The sequence below is a fragment of the Trichosurus vulpecula genome, chromosome 8 (assembly GCF_011100635.1).
Source record: "Trichosurus vulpecula isolate mTriVul1 chromosome 8, mTriVul1.pri, whole genome shotgun sequence".
Classification (NCBI taxonomy): Eukaryota; Metazoa; Chordata; class Mammalia; order Diprotodontia; family Phalangeridae; genus Trichosurus; species Trichosurus vulpecula.
The window spans coordinates 189,620,364-189,641,826 of NC_050580.1; the positions used below are offsets into that span (position 1 = coordinate 189,620,364).

Here is a 21,463-nt window from a genome sequence, read left to right on the forward strand (position 1 = left end):
AGAACTAATGAGTATCTGAGACAGGATTCAAACCCAAGCCTTCTTGACCCCAGATCCCATGCTCTGTCCAGTACACCATGTGAAGCATGACTACAGTGATGCTTCCTTGGATTAGAGTACTTTTATTGACAAAAATTGTCTTTAAGTCTGACCAATCTTTAGTAAGCCATCTGCATCCATGTGCTTCACTCATTGTCCACCTGTAATGAAAAGTTAAATATTTTCTTTTCTCTCAAGTGGAGTTTTTTCAATCCTGATTTATCTGGAAGGAGGCATATGCATAGGGTCTGTACCTGTTAATTTACCTTTGTTCCTCAGTCAGAAAAAAATGGGTCTTCATTGAAATTTGACCATGTGGCTTATAAACTTGGTAAAATAATCTCATTATAGGCTTCCCTAGCCAAAAATAATATTTTTTTTCCAAAAAAGATCCATGATTAGTACCGATGGTGTTTTCTTTCGCCAAGTATGCGTCACATCTTGCACTGCATTTAGAATTATGTCTACTGTCTGCTAACCATTCTTCCTTTTCTTCTACAGCCTCCAAGTCCATTATAAATAGTATGCTGCGGGACCCTTCTCAGATTCCAGATGGAGTTCTAGCAAATCAGGTCTATCAGGTATTAATCACAGCTGTCTATTCTCAGTGGCGATGCTGTTATCTGCCTAGCAGAGTAAAGGATTTTAAACCTCATTTAATTACTGTCATCATAAACTATCACTGAGGTCAGGGTGCACCATAAATGGCAAGGCAATATTTGCGAGAAGAGCATTTCAGTTTTTAATAGCTTTGCTTTTATAGTGAATAAAAAGCGTGCAATTTTTGTTTTCTGTGATTAAATCAGAAAAAAAAAAAACCAGCCCCTTGATAGCCTTTCTTCTTTCTTCTTTTTGCTTTTTTTTTTAAAAGAAAAGTAATTACTGTTTTTAGGCCACTGCTCGCCTGTAATAGTATGTACTGTTGCCCAACGCCACTCTTCTTCTCTTATTTGTTGGCAGTGTATCGTGAATGACTGCTGTTATGGACCATTGGTAGGCTGCATCAAACAGTATCCTTTCCCATAAACTGTTAGGTGCACAATCGGCGAGCTCACACTCTGCAGAGGAGACGTGTCTCGCTTTAACCTGACATAGAGTTCTGCTTCACAAAACACATTTCCTGCTCTTCTATTGTACATTCAATCAACGGGAGGGTCACAGCGGACCTCTCTCTCCTCCTGCTTAAGAAAAACCCGAGAGGCTGGGGGAAGGTGTCAGTTCAACTGTCGGACATTCACACACTTATTTTAAACTGCTTGGTTTCTGATGAGATAAAAGGTACAGAGCCATTAGGCAGGTAACCTACTGTTCTGGATTGTATTTGACTGTTTCCAAGAAATTTTTTTTTAATGTGATAAAGTTCCATTTAAAATGGGTGAAATAGGATCAGATTCATTGGAATAACTTTCTAGCCTGAGGTTAAAGGTGGTGGATTCAATTAAGATATCAGGGACTACTACCTTTTAAAGGAAAGAAGAGTCTTATTGCTTAAATGGCTGATTAAAATCTGGAAATAACATTTAGAGTTCTTTAAATTCTCTTCATCCTCCTTCTCCTCCTCCCCCTTCCCAATCCTTTACTGAATTTTAGGCTATGAGATTATTCCTACTTAACTGTTATAAAAAAGAACCACCAGTTGTGAATCAAAGATGCTGAAATGATTTAAAGAGTTAAATTGATTGAATAAAAACCCTTTTTAAACTAACTTTACTAAAAATTATTATTATGATGATGATGATGACAAGAGATGATAGATTCCAGTAATTATTTTGAAAACATTATCATTTTGATGCTTCTTTGTAGGGAGAAAGTAAGGGGAAAGGCAAAGAAAAGAGTGGTCTAGAACTGTGTCTTTTTCAACATTGGCTTCTCTTTCCACCATCGCAGTCATAACTCATCTGTGACATAGTCTTGAGTTGCCTGGTCCACTAAAACAATTTGAATTACTTGCTCATGGTTAAACAACTAACACGTGTCAGAAAGACAACTTGAGTTCTCTTCTTCCTTATTCCAAGACTGGCACTCCAGGGGACAAAGCCTTTATATATATATAAAGGCTTAACAAATGATATGAAGTCATTGGCCCAAACTTTTGTGTTCATTTTAATTTCCAGATGCTGATTTTTTTCCCCCTTGCATGTTTTTGGTTAGTGTAGATGGAACTAAAAATAAGTCACCTGACCAAAGTCTCATCAGTAGCTATTTGGGAGACATTCCTCTGGAAGCCTTTCATCAGACTCATCAAACACAAATGAATTCCCCACCTGCCACCCCCTCGCCCTGCACCCTTAGGAAACTACAACAGTGCATAGACCTATAACTTCATCACAAATATTTGTCGTTCTATAAGATACTGCTTGAAAAAGAATTCATTCTTTTCTTTCAAATACATACTTAACTTTGATTTTTTATGTGTGTGTTTAATGGAGGGCTCTAAGATATTTAATGCCGTTATGTTGAGTTGTGTAATTACATGTAACCAAAGTCTGTTTCCCCCAAATCGTTTGAGAATTAATAAAAACACAGAACTAGCCTCAACACATCTTTCCATTAAACCAAAGAGAGATGACATCTCTATCCCTGTCATCAAATTAATGAGAGTGCTGGAAATCTTAAAAGTTTGCCAACCTCATGTTCAGCACATTTGTATTACAACTAATGTTGTCTCAGAGTATCTGGTGCTGAATTAGATGTTAATTTTAAAGCACATAAAATAGTTAAAAATCAATTTAAAGTTAAGGTTTTAAAAGCATAATGTCTTCTGAAGGATTGCATATTGATTTTAAATATAACTCTCTAATTATAAATGCATGGACTAAAGTATGAAGTCAACCTCTTTGTAAATGGCAGGAGGCTATTTTTCAGTAATAGTTCAGATGCTTACGGGAAACTAGATTGCTGTACTGCTGTAGTAGAAAATGGCTTGTGAGGTTATTTACAAGTTTTGCCCCATGGTCACTGCCATACATCAATAATAGGTATTATTATAGACTAAGTCTAAGTGTTTCTGCTTATGGTGCATTATAAATTCTGTTTGCAGTATTTTCCTTACATTTTTGCTATCATTCAATTTCCCTTTTTGGCTCTGTTATTGCCAATAGAGTTTAATGTAGGACATGATTTCAATTGATAAAGACAATGATAGATGTATGTAAATGGATTTCACTAGATTATGTTTTTTGCAGTTCCATGATGACTGTTGCTAGTAAAATTACTGGTTTTAACAAGCTTTATTTTCCAGTTCTTGCACTTTATGTAAATTTATAGCAAGTAAAACATCATAAAGGAATAAATTTTTCCCCAAAGTTTAAATTAGCCATTATTTTTAGCATGCTAAATATGATAGAATGGATATTACATTCTAGAGTTTTCTTTTTGCACAGAGATATTGCAGACTTTAGGGGGTAGTTTTACATTCTTTGAGGCAGCATGGAATAGTGTATAAAGTACTAGCCTTGGAATCAGAGTCAAGAAGACCAGGATTCAAGTCTAGACTCTGGCTTATCTTTTCTGTGTGACCACAGGCAGGTCACGAAACAGCATATTTGATGCCCTAGACAACTCTCTAAGACTGAGTTGACAGTCTTATTGGTAGAAGGATTTTCCATGCCAGAAGTTTCTATACAGATATAATCACAGGTCATTCTCTGCCTCTCCCCCCCCAAAAAAAAAACATATAAATACACGTTTCATTTCCGACGTTTACTGTTTGTATGACCTTAGACGAATCACTTGACCTCGCTAGACCTCACCATCTATAAAATGGAAATTGGGAGGGAAGGTAGAGAATAAGTAAGTGGATACGGTAGCCTCTAAGATCTCTTCCAGATGCACTGTGCTATGATCTGGCATCAGTGACCTTCACTGATCAACAAGAAACACAGGGTATGAGATTTTCATGAAATATTTTATCTTCCTCTGAATAGAATTGCTATTTTCTCATGCTAGTAAGCGTGGTATTCATATACCATTCTCTCAGTTCTGTGATATTTACATTGCTCATGTTCAGCAAACTACAGCAGTTCATGAGAGGGAAAAGCACATTTTTAGTTAACATGATAAATATAAAGCCTTTTTATTCCATTACAAAAAATGTTGCAGCCATAATTTTCTATGTAGAATAAAAGGATAAATTGATTATTTGCTAATAGGAAACATGAGAACAAAAAAGTATCTATTGTTATTGCTCTTCCTTTCCCCTCCTCTTTCCACCCTGTATCTTGTCTTCCTTTCCTTCCACTGTCTACAGACATAGAATGAGTAGGAAACTCTCTACTTCAGCTTTCCAAAGTAACTTCTGGACACAGATAATAGTGCCGGAAGCTTAAAATGCTGTGGGTTTCATTTCTGTACCATCAGTAACCTCAGTTTCATGATACAACATTTTGGATGTAAATAATTTACAGCCATAAAAGTGAGAGCATATTTTATGTGGGTTAGAAGTAAATAATTTAGGTCTCAAATGTGGAATGCCCCAAGTAATCAGATACCTTTGAGTGATACTAATCAAATTACTTCAATGAATTCTACAAAAGCACGAAAATTTTGTAATTTTTTTTTAAAAAAAAAGTGTTGGGGGAAGATATTGATATTAGAAATTAAGGATGAGAAACTCTGCATTTAAGGGGACCCAAAGAAAGAAAAGAAAGCATCAAAGAAGGTAATAGTCCCTGTAGCCTCTTACAACTTTCTCTGATAAGTAACATGTGTCAATATCCTATAAATTGTAAGTTTTTTTTTAAACAATGATAAAATCTTAATGTTTCGCACTTTACAAAAGCTCTTCCTCAGAACAACCCTCTGAGGTTATTGTGCACAAGCTTCCCTCCCACCCCACCCCCAATTTTACAAATCCAGAGATCAGAGAAGTTATGTGACTGGCCTGTTGTATGAAGGTTAAGACAAGGGCCAATAGGGACTCCATCCTACCCAGGCCTTTGGATTCCAAGTTCAATTCTCTGACTTATACTTGTTGATAAAGAACAAAAGAATCCTGTAGTTGCTGCCCACAAATAACCTCTATGTTTTGTCAGAGTTGAAGTTTTAAGATCTATATAATCAAGCTCAAAGAACCCACAATAAACCATAGAATAAGTTATGATGCAGGCTATGCCAATGCTATCAAGGTGAAATGAGGAATTTAGGTAATTATCTGGAAAATTGACGAGAAACGATTTTGTCTGAACTAGTTAACAAACTAGGGGAAAGGCAGTGTAGTGTAACTTTAGCTGAAAGAGCCCCTGGACCCAGTGACATGGAAACTGGGTTTGATTTCTAGCTCTAACAATTACCAGCTTTCTGGCAATCGAGTGACTTTACCATCTTCGAGCCTAAATCTTCACCTGTAAGATGGGAATATTCATGCTCCTCTTACCTACCTATCTCATACAGTTGTTGAAAGTAAAACATTGTCTAAACCTTGAAGTGCTATATAAGTGAAAGCTCTTCCCCTTTATGTTTGTGAATGTAATAATAGCACATTTATACAGAGGTTGGGTTTCTAAGGCAACCTCAGCCAACACAACTGAAAATCTAGAAGTAGAAAAGATCCCAGGGAACCTGAAATAGCTCTTCTAGAATCGCTGTGCTAAATCCAGTACCTTAGGTGCCCACTCAGATCCTTATTGACTATTATTTATTTATTATAATGTTTATTATTTACTATTTGTATTATTATTTAAATATAATTATTAACAAGCTTAGTTATTTTACTTCCTAGACCACAGTCGACTAAAGTGGTACCCCGGAAGGGAGCATGGAAGATACTGTTAAGCAACAGGTGTTGATTATTGTTGCTTTTCCTAAGCCTGTGCCTGACAGCAAGGGCGGAGGTGGAAAAACTCAGAACTGATGTCTGTATTTCAGCATAGTACAAGGACGGATGTTTACAGTGACTGCCTTGAATCACCAAAGAAAAGGCTAAGTTACCTTTATGTCAATTTAAATTACATGTAATATATGTGTATATAGTTTTAAAGTTATTTATTCTTAGAGAGGCAGCATAATATTGTGAATGGAAAACTGGCCTCAGAGCCTGGAAGACCTGGCCTAAGTCCCACCTCTGACATGTATTGGCTATGAGATTCTGGGCAAATCGCTTAACTTCTCAGTGCCCTAGATAACTCTCTAATACTATATAAGTTTTAGAGAGGGTGCAAACCTTCGTGGAGAGAGGGATTTTCCTTATTAGAATGCAAACTATTTGAGACACTATGCAGGAGTGTATTTTTGTTTTGTATTTGTGTCTCCAGTACTTAGCTCAATGCCTGACGGATAATAAGCCCTAATGCTTTCTGTCTCTCTCCATATAGGAATTCCCTCTGTCATTGAAATCACAGCTCCTATTTCTACCCATGTATTTAATGATTACAGTAAACTTTTGTTATTCAAACATGTGAACTTCAGTTTCTTGGACAGTTCTGTAGTCCAGAATATCTCATTCCTGAACAATGGCGGGTGAATAGGGGGATCACTATTTTACTCTCTTGGATGGACCTGGTATTTGTGTTGGTGCCATTTTTTTGTCTAATGACAACCTTGTTACCCACTTTAACTAAAATTATCTAGCGCCATTGGGCATGAACATGAAGTCCTGCTGAGAGACTTGCTTCTAGAGAGAAACCTGTCCTTCCTAGGTAAGTACTGATAGCCAAACAGATTTTCTTTGGCTTCACATATCTTAGTGAATGCTTAAAAATACACACACACACACACACACACACACACACACACACGCACGCACACACACGCCTCAAATTGCACTGTATTATGTACTAAAGGAAGAGTAAAGGATGATTGATGGTGTGCATGTTATCTTTTATTGATTTAGAACTGAGCAGGAACTCAGTTACCTAATCCTCTATATATACAGCACATGCAGAGGCTTGCAATTAATATTTTATAGAATAAGTATCTGAAAAAATGCTTTAATATCTGTTGCAGTATTACTTTTGGTGTCATGAGATATTAACTATAACCTAGGCCTTATGAGAGTTAGAAGGGAACTGAAGAAATAGTATCCATAAAAGACTTTATGTATTAACAAATATTTGGCTAGAAAAATTCACATTAAGGTATGTTTTTCTGATTTTTAATAATTGTCTAGAATCTTTGAGGATTATTTTTTTGGTATGGAAGTAAAAAGAATCATTAAGCTGTTTTGTATTGATTTTTAAAACATCTTATTCTTGTTTCAGATTCAAATAAAATAGAATAAATGATGGGTGTTAGTGTGTTTATAAGCATGTTGCCAGCTTTTTTCCTTTGGAAATTTGTTCAGTATCAGAAGCTAGCTCCCACTTGAATAAAATTTATATGATAGTTTTTATGCAGAGGACCGGAAAAGAATGACAAATGATTAAAAACAATTTGGATTTGGAAAATGGTAAATGGCCACTCTTGACATACAGGGTGAGGCAGCAGGGAGAAGAGAAGCCCTCAGTTTGTTTAAAATCCTAAGCAACTATTACATAATTATTTCTATCTGTTTCATTTAGATATTTAAGGGAAATCTACATTATAGCCTTAAGAGGAAATCAAAGCACTTTGGATCATATTGGCTTTGTATCAAGTGGACAAAGAATTGGTGAGGAAAAATCAAATATAGAGCAATTATTAATGGTCTAGTGCCAAGTTGAGAAAAGGTCCTGCAGGGGGCCCTTTTGGATTTAATTCTCAATATTTTTATTAATGAGTTGGATGAAGGAGTTAAGAATGTTATCAGATTACAGATGATTTGAAGCTGGAAGGCATTTTAGACACAGTAGTTTGGCTGGGATTAAAATATACTGTGATGTTGATGAATTAGGGAAATGGTCTCAAGTCAGTGCAATAAATTTCAATAAATAAAAGCAATAAGATATTTCACATGGGAAGGAAAAATCAAACATCAAAGCATATGAAGAGGAAAGTAGCTATGAAGTTAGAAAACTACAATAAATGGAAGAAATCCAAGGAATTGTGTTTTGGGTTATATCTACCAGAATAAGTCAGGACAGGTTCTTTCATTCCAGGACATGCTCTTTCATTCCTGGAGTTTCAGGAATTGTCCCAGAAAACGTCCCCGGCTAGAGAATAATGTTCGTGAGCCATAGGGCAGGAATTTCTAGCAACATCTCATGTCAGTTTTCAGATAGGGGTCAGATAGAAAATGGAACATTGGGGTTAGAAGATGGATTGAGTTAGAGTTAGAAAGCAGGTGATAGGGAAATGGTCACTATCAGGTTAGTAATTAGGTCACTAAATAGTAGAGTAATTAGTAATGGATTTGCAGCCTAGAAGACCTGAATTCTAATTCTGCCTCAAACACTTTGCAAGCTGTGGGGCCTTGGGCCGAAAGTCACTTAACCTTTCCCAGCCTTAGTTTCTTCATATGAAAGATGAAGTTTTTAATAATAGCATCTACTTCACTGGGTTGTTTTGAGATTCAAATGACATAATATGGGTAAACGGCTTTGCAAACTTTAAAGTGTTCTATAAATGCTGGGTGTTATTACATTACCAGCCAAACACCTACACCTTGCTAATCTTTTGGTGTATTTCCCTAGCCACTTTTGCTGCAATCATCATACCACCCTATCTTTGAAAATAATAGATAGTACTTTTACATAGAAATTTTTCAAAGTGGGGCAGCTAGGTGTTGCAGTGATTAGAGCACTGGCCCTAGAATCAGGAGGACCTGAGTTCAAATCCAGCCTCAGATACTTGACACACTTACTAGCTGTGTGACCTTGGGCAAGTCACTTAACCCCAATTGCCCTGCCTTCTCCCCTCCAAAAAAAAAAGAAATTTTTCAAAGTACTCCAAATAGATCCTCTCATTTGCTCCTCACAACCCTGAGTGGCAGGTGTGATTATCATCCCCATTTTACAAGTGGAGAAGCAGACTGAGAGATATTAAATGACTAACCTAGGGGATTGTACAACTAATAAGCGACGGAGGAACTCTAGTCTTTTTGACTTCAAATCCAGTACTCTATCTGCTATGTTACTTAGTTGCTTTAGAGAAATGAGTTGAATCCAGTGCCTCAGACCCATATCCTCTGCCTGTCTCCTAGGCTGTGTACCTTAGTTAGATCTTCTTCCCCCCATCATCAATATAGAACCAGAAGTTCTTTCCAGGCAGGCGGGCAAAGGACATAGTTCTGCATCTAACCTTGCACCAGAGCACTTAGCTCATTTGTATCTCTTGATACAAAGAGCTGAGAAGCGCTCTGAGTGAATAAGGCTATGAAGGAGCCAGTCTGGAGGTTTAAGACCAATATTGAGAGTGGTTGAAGCATCCAAAAGAATATTTGCACCTGTAGCTCACTGACATGAATATTGCCAGGGTCCTAGAAAGATTCCTTTGATATTTGTACATGATAGTGTACCATGGATATAAGAATTAGAGAAGTAGCCTGAAATTTCCAAGGCTCCATGATGACCTTTGAGAAACACATACTTGTTGGGTTTTTATATCATTGATGTTCCATCTTGTCTATAAATGGCTATTTTAGAGGTGAGGCTTCATCAATTTCCACATATGTTTGTTGTGCATTTTTCTATAAGTCGTTAGGCCTGCCCGTCTACATTCCCTCTCTCATATCTATATTTCCTGTCCTCTTTTTCTAGTGGAAGGGAAAATGAAAGAAAAAATTGTTGTGATACCAAATGTTTGGTTAATACAGGTTGTGCTTCTACCTACTCCAGAGTAGGGATGATGCTTTACAAAGCATTGCTAATAAAAGATAGATGTGGGGATCAAGTTAAAACAGTCTGGTAGAAAATAAAAAACCTGAAGTGCTAGTCCATAAAGATTTAACAGGATGAGAGGTAAAAGAGTATTGTGAAGAAACAGAGAAGTGGACAATTGAGAGTAGGCATTTTATCCCTCCCTGTTTTTCCCTCCAGACCCACCTAACATCCTTTTAAATCACTAGCTCTTAGCAGAAATAAATAAATAAATAAATAAATGAATCCTCCATTCTTTTACCTGTAATTCCAAGAGGAAGGAAGGTAAAGGCCTAGCACTTGAAACTGGGAAGTATTTTAGAAACAACAATTTGACTGAAATCAAAGGATGCTGTGATACCGAGCACTGGTTTTACCGTAAGAGGATCTGGGTTCAGGTACTACCCACTGAAGCTTTGTGACCAGAAGTTATGTGTTATATATCATTGTAACTATTGCAGGTGCTTAATTTCAGTTTATTTTTGTTGTATGGCAGTCAGTTATTATTAGTCTTGTTGGATTTTGTAATTAACATGGTAGCAATCTTGCTTTCCTAAGAGAGATTATAACACATTTTAGATGATAGACTGACACCTATATTGAATTTTTAAAATACAGATATATTTGTTATAGAGAGTAAGATGGTAAGGAGACCACAGAGATAGATATGTTGGTAGGCACACAAAGAATCCATACAGATAGTATGGTACATGGAATATTTCACAGTTATAGACAAAACAAACAATTTTTTGAGTTTTTGGTTTATGTAAGAACTATTGATGAAATATTTTCCAAAGGAAACTAAGAAGATCTGCTTCTAGGAAGGTATTCAAGGCCAATCCTAGATGTGTATAGAAGGTGGGCTCTATGCACACCTATGGGGACCAACCATAGGACACCTAATTATTGTGGGGGTAGGATGATGGGTAGGACTGGGAGAAGAGGAGATAGAGTGAGTCATGTTGATTCAGGAGTACCTCTTTTTAACTATAATTCTTTTTCTTTTTTTAATACTCATTCAACTATCTGTAATATGGAAACTAGACTTAATTATTTTATTGAGTCATGCCCAAAGATGATAACCTTTACTTAACCTTAAAAATCAATTAACTATAAGAAGTTTGACTGTGCCCTTTTGTTCCCATATTTAGTAATAGTAAAGCTAGGTACCTCATCAGCATGTAAAGAAGGTGGTTAATTTGTTCTATGCATTTTTAAGTATTTTACTATAGTACTGAATAAACACATGTTTACTTAAGATTAAAACATGAAAATGCAGTGCCTAGTATGAAATATTGTTATGGCGTAGTCATCCTTTCAGCTTACAAATGCCCCTTCACAATGATTAATTGAGCCTAAAGTACTATGCCAGGCAAATTTAGATAGTGCATCATTTAAAATCAAATGGCAAAACACTGGTAAGTAAGTAGACACTTGAGTCTGATCTTCCTTATTTACACATGTATACTTTGAATCTTATAACAGAGCTGTACCAAACATATTTGTTTTCCTTCAGATTCTCTTGTGATCAGGCATAAAATGCCTCACTTGGGGTTTCTAATCCCAAGTGATTTCCAGTGATGAACATTCCATCCCCTCATTAGTCATGGTTTATGTACTAGCCTTTCAAATACTAAGAATCATAACTTTTCCCATAGGTTTCCCTTCCTTAACTGTCAACCCAGCCCATCTTATCGCTGACCTTTCCAATGTAAAGCGTACTTTTTTCTTTTTGTCACCAAAAAAGTCTCCTCTTCCCCACACTTTTAAAAGAACAATATTTTCTGTCCTAATTTTGGTTAAATTTCAATAAATAGTTATTTTGCCAAGGATTTTTTTACCATTGTTCAAAAGAGGACATGATCCTGACCCTCGATATTGGTAGCTTTTCTTTCTTAGCAGCGTAGCTAATTTGAATTTTACTTTTTAAATGGAATCTAGAATTCTAGCACATTTTAAATCCCATGGGAACTAAAGGACTTTAGCTATTTGTGAAAGTAAATGAGTTTAAAAGAAAAGTTCTTTGAGCTCCTTGGAGGAAAGGAAATCTATAAATTTGTGACAGTTATTATGCGCCTGTTTTTAAGGAAACCATTATACCCAAGCAATTAGGTCAAATGTTAACAGTCAATGATTCCCCTTCACACTTGAATTAATATCTATGGGTCATACCATATGACTTTTCTAGGAGTGTTGATGGACTTGTATTAACCCATTCAGATTTTCTCACCAAGTTCCCCTCCTTTGTGACCAAATGACACAGGTTTTCACGATGATCTCATTCTCATTATATTCCAACAATCTGAGCTAACCAATCACAAACTGACCAGGTATAATGTCAGTGGATGATAAATCTAGATGGGCCTGCCTGCCAGTTATCCAGAGTTCATTTTGCCAGTAATGTGAAGAACCTTGAGTCTAGTATTGAATTTATATAACATCTTTGCTCTGAGGCAAATAAGATTCTTCACATACTTTCCATTGACCATTAGGTATTGTGGTCCTCCTCATAGGACCCATGTGAAATAGTTAAATACTGCAATAATCCATCCCACTTCCAGCTTGTAGATGTGGAAAATATGTTTTGTTCTCCCAACGGAAATTATAATAATTTATGTACTAAATGAATAATGAGACCATTTCCTGGGCTTTCTTCTCTTCGGTTTGTGGGAGCTTCGGACAAGAAAGCAAAGAGGAAAGGACCTGAGAAATAAGAATAGGACAAGAATACATATATGGCTGGAGAAAATAAGAAAAGAAAAAGACATTTCTGACAAAGACAAAGAAGATAAACCATTGCTTTTTCCTCACCTTCCATGAATTGGCAGACTTCCAGGTGGGAAAAGCTTTCATTAGGTAGCACCAAGGCTAGTAGCTGGTACACATTCTTGTTAAGTTTGGCTGCCTTAATAAGGGTGCACTAGAAAAAAAAAAAATTTTTCTCTTTCCAATGAATGCTACCCTGTTGGGAGCAGCTGACAATTACTTTGAGTGACACCTTAGAAGCATTTGCTTTATCCCCCCCTATGTTTGGTCATGCCTCATGTCAAACCAGCATATTTTACATGGGTCCTTTTCCAGCTCTCATGTAAATACTCTACGGGACTCCAGGAGGGTATAATATATAAAACTGAATAGGCTTAGTGAAGGATGTCCCTTGCTGTAAGAAATTAGGATCTTTGTTTCCTAAGAGTTCATCTGCTCCTGCTGCTTTATTCCCCACCTGAAGCAACAATCCTCTGCTGGGGAAGTGATTATGATGTGACAAACAGAGGATTATGACTTCAGGTGAAGAATAGGCAGCAGGAGCAGATGAGATTTAGAATACAAAGATCCTGTTTACATGCAGATGTTAGCAGTAGAGAAGGAGAGACTAGAAATAAAACATATGATTATATAGGCTGAAGTGAATTGAGAAAGATGGTTATTCCATGAGGCATTAGCTGTTATTTAAATTCTACCCTTTCTGAAGGTTAAAAATAAGATGTGATTCTCATCATAATTGTTGTAGTATTCTTTTAAAAAATGGGCCAATTCTCCTCCTTCCTATGGGAGCAGGAATGTCAAGGGACTATGATAATGATATTCACGGATGCCCTATTCTTGAGACCCAGAAGATATCGGTGGTTGATGACTTGAGCATCCTGACCTAGGCTAGGTGCTACAAAGATTTGAAGAGAGAGTATAAGATCGTTCTCCAGGTCACTCTTCTGGTTAGGCCTCTTTCAGGCTGCTCTTGCTCCTGCTCCTAGGTTTGTTTTGACTTAAGGCCAGAATCACAGGACAGCCCAGAACCCACCATCAGCAGAGGTGATATCAAGTACTCCTGCGATCGCTATCACTCTGACACTGAGACAGCCGACCTTTTGTGAAAAACAGCTACTTTTTATTTCCGGAAAGTTTTTAAATCAGTGCAGGGCTCTGGATAGAGTTAGGGAAGGGGGAATATGAGCCCTGGAAGGGCTCCCGTCTATGGTGATGTTTTCCCAGTGATCACTTGCTGTGTTGACCATTTAGAGACTTCTGCTCTAATGGAATATTGTGTCAATACTGTTGTCACATTGTGGGAGGAAACAAGGGGAAGGAAATGCATAGGATCATAGATCTAGAGCTGGAAGGGACCTTGGAGGCCATCATGTCTGACCCTCTTACACACAAAGAAACTGAGGCTCAGAGAAATTAAATTATTTGCCTGAGGTCACACACAGGTAGTAAATGTCAGAACTGCAATTTGAACCTAAGTTCTCTAACTCCAAACCAATGAACTTCCCACAGTACCACAGACAATTATTAACAGATTCCAGACCATTGTTCTTTGTTAGTTCATAAGAAGCTTGCTACTAAGAAAGGTAATAACACCAGTAGCAGGATTCCTAAGTCAAAGGGCATAGTAAGTGGTATTACTCTTTTGTTTCTTTATGGATTTGCTCTCCAAAAGTACACTAATTTTCAATGCCATTAACAATACATAGGGTTTGGATTTTTAATTTTTGGGGGGGGCATGTTCTATTTATTTATTTGCCAATTTGCTAAGTTTGATAGTACTTCAGAACCTTTTTATTTTATACCTCTTTGTTACTGGGGTGGAATATTTTTCAAAGTTTTTTTTTAAAAGTTTTTTTTAAATCCATGTTTACAGTTTTATGATTTGTCCATACATATCTCTCATATCCTCCACTAGGGGCCTGTTACAGTGCCTTGTTTTTGTCTTTTTTTTTTACAATGTAACTTTTACGGTTTGTTTTTTTTTTTTAAACAAGAAACTGATTTTTCTCTCATTTCTACTCTCCTTTCTATTGGGGGGGGAGGAGAAACAAAAGCCTTGTAACAAATATGCATAGTCTAGCAGAGTAAGTTTTCTCATTGGCCATGTCCAAAATGTATGTCTCATTATGTTTATTAAGACCTCTCTATCAGGAAGTAGATAGCATGGTACAACAATTGTTTTTTGGAATTATGGTTGGGCCCTGCACTAATCAGAGTTCTTAAGTCTTTCAAAGTTGCTTAGCTTTACAAGTTTTGTTGTCTTTCTTTCTGCTTTCTATATTCTTCCTGTTTACTTCACTATGCATCAGTTCTTGTATACACGTCATCTCAGGTTTCTCTGGAGCCATTCCATTCTTCATGTCCTTATAGCCTAATAGTATTACATCATATTAATATATCAACATTTGTTCTGTCATTTCCCAATTGATCAGTATCCCTTTAATTTCTAGTTTTTGTTATTGTTTTTTTTATTTTTGTCAACCATAAAAAAGTGTGTGTGTGTGTGTGTGTGTGTGTGTGTGTATGCATGTAGATCCTTTTCCTCTTTCTTTGATCTCCTTGGAACATTGGTCTAATAACTATTGCTGGGTCAAAAGTTATGACTTTTTGCACACAGTTTCAAATTTCAATTAACTGTTCCACCAACAATGCATTAAGTAGACTATTTTCTTGCAGCTCCTCCATCAATGGTTGTCTCCTATTTTTGTCACATTTTCCAATCTGATAGGTATGATGTGAAACCCCAGAACTACATTAATTTTCATTTCTTTGATTATTAGTATTTTATTCATATGGCTTGTGATAGCTTGGATTTCTTCCCTTGAAAACTGCCTGTTCATATCCTTTGGTCATTTATCAATTTGTAGTAAAAGGCTATTGTTTTTATTTCTTATATATACCTTAAAAATTGGACTTTTATCAAATAATGTGACTCAAAGATTCTTCCCAGTTTTCTAATGTCTTGTCACGGAATTGAGGATTTTGTTTCAAATAGGCCATTCCAGAAGACCACAAGTCTGGGAAAAGGTTTGTGGCTAGTAGATTATATGTATGTATGTCATCCAAGGGTCATGCTAACTAAATGTAGAGCATCTAATTACCAAATAAACCAGGGTTGAGTTTTGGAAACAAGTTCTTTAACATAACCTTATATGTCCCCTGGAAACTAGATATTAATTACCGCTATAATTTTATATCTGCTCCTGTAAATTCTGTGTCAGACTTTCGTCTGATATGCTCAGCCATGACATTTTGATTTTTTAAAGATGATATTATTTTTCTTATGCACTTTTATTTTATATAATTATACATATTATCCTTGTTCCTGGTCATTTCTTCCATTTCTTCTTTGATAACTGTCTATTCATTTGCTTTTCTTACCTTAATCATATTAAATTAGGTTGATTTAACATGAGTATTGTCTTCGCCCTGTTCTTATATTGCTACCTTATCACCATTAGTACTGGTAATAGTGACCAGCCTGGGTTAAGCTCTACAATAACACATCTGCAGTCTGACTCATCACACATTTTGTGCTTCTTAATTGGGTCACATTGACAAAAGTTGAGTGATAAATCACCCACCATTTATTAAACTGCCTACTATGTTCCAGATGCTGAGGATCAAATACAATAAATGAAATAATCTCTACTCACAAGGAGCTTACATGCTAATGTGAGAGACAACAAGAATAGGGAGAGGGAGAGGGAAGGGGTGGGAGAGAGAGAGAGAGAGAGAGAGAGAGAGAGAGAGAGAGATTATAGACACATACAAAATAGTTCACTCTAACTCTAACCCTAACTCTAATGACATATCTAACCATGAGGGTTAGGGAGGACACTAATGGTGAAGGGAATGAGGAAAGGCTCCATGTAGCTTAAAGCTGTATCTTAAAGGAAGAGAAGGATTCTATAAAATGGAGGTGAGGGGGCAATGTATTTCAAGCAAGAGGGACAGTCAGCTCAAAGGCATGGAACTGGAAGATGGAGGAACAAGAGAGAAGGCCATTTTGGCTGGATTATAGAGTACAGGAGAGAAATAATATACACTGAGGTTGGAAAGATAGGTTGGGGCCAAGTTTGAAGGCCTTGAAAAAGCTAAACAGAGCGGTTTATATTTGATTCCAGAAGTTATTGTTATGAATCTATGTATATACCTCTGTATACATGGAAGTGATTTTATTTGGTGAGAACTATAAATTCAAATGTAATAGTATTAACATAATCAGTGAAAGGCATCTTGGCATAGTGAACAGAAAGCCTGCTTCAGAGTCAAGGAGTACTTGGGTTCAGGTTCCACCTCTGACCCAACCCATACTGGCTTTACGACCTTGTAACAATCATTGGAACTCTAAGTTCCTCCAAGGAATGAGACTATGAGTTTCAGAACAGCTTGTCATCAGCATTGGAAGGGGGAATTCTTTCATCAGTGGAATGCCCAGCACCATTGAAATGATAGGTTTGGTTAATTTAAAAATCTGATTGTTAGTATTCTTTTTTATTATAATAAGATTAAGCTTAAATATAAAATATGATTCTATAATACATTTCTATGTTAATATACTAGTTTCATATTAATAGATATCCACCATAAGTCCTCCTTCACTATTGCATTGCTTGGGCTCTCCTAAAACTATGTCAACCTTGTGTAAGTCCCACTGGATCTCAACGAGCAGAAAAGACTTTGATATGAACTGAGGGTTGGTTCAGTGTTCACAGTACAGCAAGACAATGGGGGTGGAGCAAGACTGTCTCTCATCTAGAGGGCTTCTGAGCCCTAACTCACCCTGTGGTCATTGTCGGTCCAATTCAGCATACATCTGTTAGATACATACCGTGGGCTTGGGCCTGTTTTCTCATCTGCAAAATGAGGTTAAATGAGATGATCTCCAAGTTCCCTTTCTGTTCAAAAATTCGCCTTAGTGATTATGCAAAGCTAAGTTTTACACAAAGAGCTGTGAAATCTACTTTTAGGAGGTGTGGAGGTGGAAAGGCCTGGCCAGTCCAAATGCTTCTAGGATTAAACATTAAAGTGGTTTCAGTGGGAATAACAAAGAAATAACTCTAGAATAGAAAAAAAGATGCATTGGGATTCATGAAAGTGGGTAATCTTCCATTTTCATAACTATAAGGGTTGACTTTTCCATACATTATAAATCATCTTCTATATACCATTTTACAGATATTTTGACAAAATTCTAGATAAGCATTTTCAATTGTAATTTTCATCTTCCTAACTTTTGTTTAATTTGCCACTGTGAACTAAAACTCAGTGTAATCTTTTACGAGGACGACTTTCTTTCTTAAACTAAAGCCTTAATAGTCACAACACCACCACCACCCCCAAAAATTTTTTCCCTAAACCATTGCTTTGTCAGTTGTTGTGTCCTTCTGGAAGTTCTAAGTAGATGTTAACTTATTTCAGATGTGTTTTGTCCTCATGACTCAAAATCAACCCTATACTTAAAAAAAAGAAAGAAAGAAATTGTGTAATTGGTATGTAATTGGTTTGGGTATTTTGGGTATTTGGGGGAGAGGGGGGTAGGTAATTAAAAAGCCAAAGGAATTAAAGTTTCAAAGTGTTCTTTATACACATGCAATTTCTATTTTTTCCCCATCCAAAGGTAGTCATGGGGTTTTAAAAATAAGCTAAGACCTTTATTGTATTTAAAAATTAAACATCAGTTGTGTCTGTGAATAAAGCTATATTGATTTTGGTTAAACTGGAGAGAGAATCATTGAAACGCATGGATGGAAATGACCTTGAAAGATTATCTAGTCCATTCCCTTGCCTACAGGCAAGTGTCACCTAAACAATTTCAAACAGATGGCTATCCACTGAGATTGTCCCTAAAGATCTTTAGGGAAGCTCCACTGGGTTGTTGGGATTTTTGTTTTTCCTTAATTTTGAAAGTCTTACCCAAGAATTTACCATAATTAAGAAAGACAGCATGTCCCACCCCTTCCACTAACTAGCTCTGTGACCTTGGGCAAATCACTTAACTTCTCTGCACCTCAGTTTCCTCAGTGCTAATGCAGAGTAGAATTAGATAATCCCTTAGGTGTCTTCTGGCTCTAAAAGTCTGCTATTAAATAAACATTCAGGAAGAGAGCATTATTTATTTGCACATGGTGAATGCTAAGTATTATTGAATTAGATTGAATTTGTTCTATTTTAAGTTGGAATGTACTTACATGCTTTAATTGAGTAGATAACAGTTGAAAAGTGTAGCAAACCCAGTTTACAAGTTGTGACATAGAAAGGGATGGCCCTTCTCCAAATATATCATATGCTCTGAGTTAGGCACCAGTGGATAAAACTGGAAACCTCCCTCCTATTCTTGCCATGAAAATGACTTTGATTACACCCGTGTTACCTTTCACCGTAGTGTGTAAAGGAACCTTTCCTCTTAAAAGCAATTTTCTATCAAGAAAGGAGCAGGGTTGTTTTTGATTTGTTTTTTAGTCATACCAATGCACAAAGACCATCAGCTAAGACACAGCAAAACTAAGACTAGAGGTCCATGAGTTCTTGAAGCCAGAAGTATTCTAAAAGTAAAAATGAAGCCTCAGAGCCCTGCATATTTTACTAAATAGCAACAAGCAGCTTTATCAGCCCGTCTGTATCATGAGTTAACACACTCCCGAAAAGAAGTTGTTTATTCATTGGTGTAGTTGACAGACTCTGGAGCAGAGGTTCTTAAACTTGTTTTGTGTCCTGAACAACACCCCCCCACACACACACACACACTCTTTGGATGTCTGATGACACCTATGGATCTATACATAAAATAAAATAGATAGGATCACAAAGGAAGCTAATTATATTGAAATACAGTTACTGAAAAAAAATTTTTTTTCAAAAGCCAGGTTCATGGATCCCAGGTTAAGAATCCCTGCTCTACATGATAACTTCTAATATATGATTATGGTTTAAAAAAAGAAAAGATTAAGAGGCAGCTAGGTGGTACAGTGAATAGAGTAGATAGAGTACTGGCCCTGGAGTCAGGGGGACCTGAGCTCAAACCTGGCCTTAGACACTTACTAGCTCTGTGACCATAGGCATGTCTTCTAACCTCAATTGCCTCCTGCCACCAAAAATTTTTTTTCATTAGAATGCCTGTATGGGGCTGCTAATGTGTCCACTATGGTATAAGAAAGCATAGACCAAAGAGCCAAATTACAGAGAAAATTGGGTCATAGTCAAGTCTTAACTTTAAGGGCCTAACAACAGCCTTTGAATTGTATCCTTGAAGTATCATTATAATTGCTGGCTTTACCAAACCCCTTCTCCTGCCCCTAGCTATTGAATAAAGATTACTTAATAAAAATTAAAGTCTTGATTCATCCAAGGTAGATATTCTCTGACTGGGTGACTTAAAGAGGTTAGAAATCCCATGATGTCAAAGATCTCTCCTGAGCTTCATTCTTAATAGAGATTTGTTTGTTTTTTAAAATAATATTTTCCCAGTTGCATGTAAAAACAATTTTTAACATTCTTTTTTAAAATTTTGAGTTTCAAATTCTCTCCCTTCCCTTTCCCCTCCCTGAGATAGTAAGTAATTCATTATAGGTTATAGATATGTAATCATGAAAAACCTATTTCCACATTAGTCATTTTCTGAAAGAAAACAGAGACCAAAAAATAAAGTTTATGCTTCTATCTGCATTCAAACTCCATCAGTTCTTTCTCTGGATATGGCTAGTATTTTTCATTGTGAGACCTTTGACATTGTCTTGGATCATTGTATTGCTGAGATTGCTGAGAATAACTAAGTCATTCATACTTGATCATCGTACAATATGTAATAGAGGTTTTGAGAATTTCCTTGATTATAGGGAATGAAGATAGACACCTCCTCCCATTGTCAATATCTTCTGTAAATGAACAAGGCTACTAAGCTAGGGAGCTTTCCTTTTACCTTCTATGGCATCTCACCCAACTCTTTGGCGACCTTTTAAAACACTGAGCTTTTTCACTAGGATTTTTACCTCAGAAACGAACAACCAGGAGTTTACCTTGTTCTACATCATAAATGTCAGTTGTCTTTAAAGGAGCAAGACCTTGATTTTATTTTTCTTACCTCATTGCCATTCATCATCAAACCCACAATGTGTTTTTGGTCCTCTTGGACTTCACCTTATTGCACTGAGTTTTGCCTACCTAGTTTCCCATTCTAGATGGAAAATCACAGCTTCAGTTATTGAAATTAGAATGACTTGAATCAAATAACTACAGAATTACCCTCCTTGATGCAACCAAAGAAGACATTCTGCCTGTTAAACACTAAATCTAAATAATAGCCAAAGTAATAGTTACAGTGTTTCTATTCCAAGTGGTTTAATGTAACTTAGGGTATACATTTTGGTTGGAATCTTAAGTCAGTAAGTGGGTTACTTGACAGCTGAAGGTCTCTTCCAAATCATTGGATGATATGAAAAACCATATAACCTGTTGTTGCAACAATCCGGCTAGCAGCTGCTGTGGGGGTGTAAAATGAACAACAACCAGCACACAGAACACTGTAAGCCCAGGCCCTTTTGATCTGCTTTACTACGGAAAGCAACATTAAGGGGTTAACAATCTGACTTTAATCCAACATACAAATATCATTCACTAAGTTCAGGGGGGAAATCCAGCACCCTGAACTTCAGAGCAAATACAATCAAATTACAAACAGACCAAATACAATTTGTAGTTACCAACATCTGAGTTCAGCTGGGGAGCTCGACAACGGCTGGCTCAGAGTCACGCGTCACTACTGCTGCAGCTCAGAGCTCCGAAAAAAGAAAGCCAACCCCTGGTTTTATGTATCTTGTTCAGGGTCGAAGGTGAGTCACACATGCGACTTACCCACGTGACCTAAAATCATCACAAAAATGCAACAAACCCAAGTGGTCTAAAAGCCTCTGATGTCACAAACCTGTCACTCAAACCCATTTTGATTG

At 36.7% G+C, this 21,463-nt stretch overlaps 1 protein-coding gene across 2 annotated transcripts in view; it reads left to right on the plus strand.

Annotated features, from left to right (window-relative positions):
• The window catches only part of CDIN1 (CDAN1 interacting nuclease 1), a 264,747-nt gene that overhangs the window by 134,307 nt on the left and 108,977 nt on the right, over positions 1-21,463 (plus strand). For both annotated transcript variants that reach the window (XM_036769487.1, XM_036769489.1), the window contains 3 exons: positions 541-620; positions 1,000-1,049; positions 6,607-6,674. In XM_036769487.1, the coding sequence (XP_036625382.1) occupies positions 541-620; positions 1,000-1,049; positions 6,607-6,674 (198 nt within the window). The remainder of the gene's footprint in view (positions 1-540; positions 621-999; positions 1,050-6,606; positions 6,675-21,463) is intronic.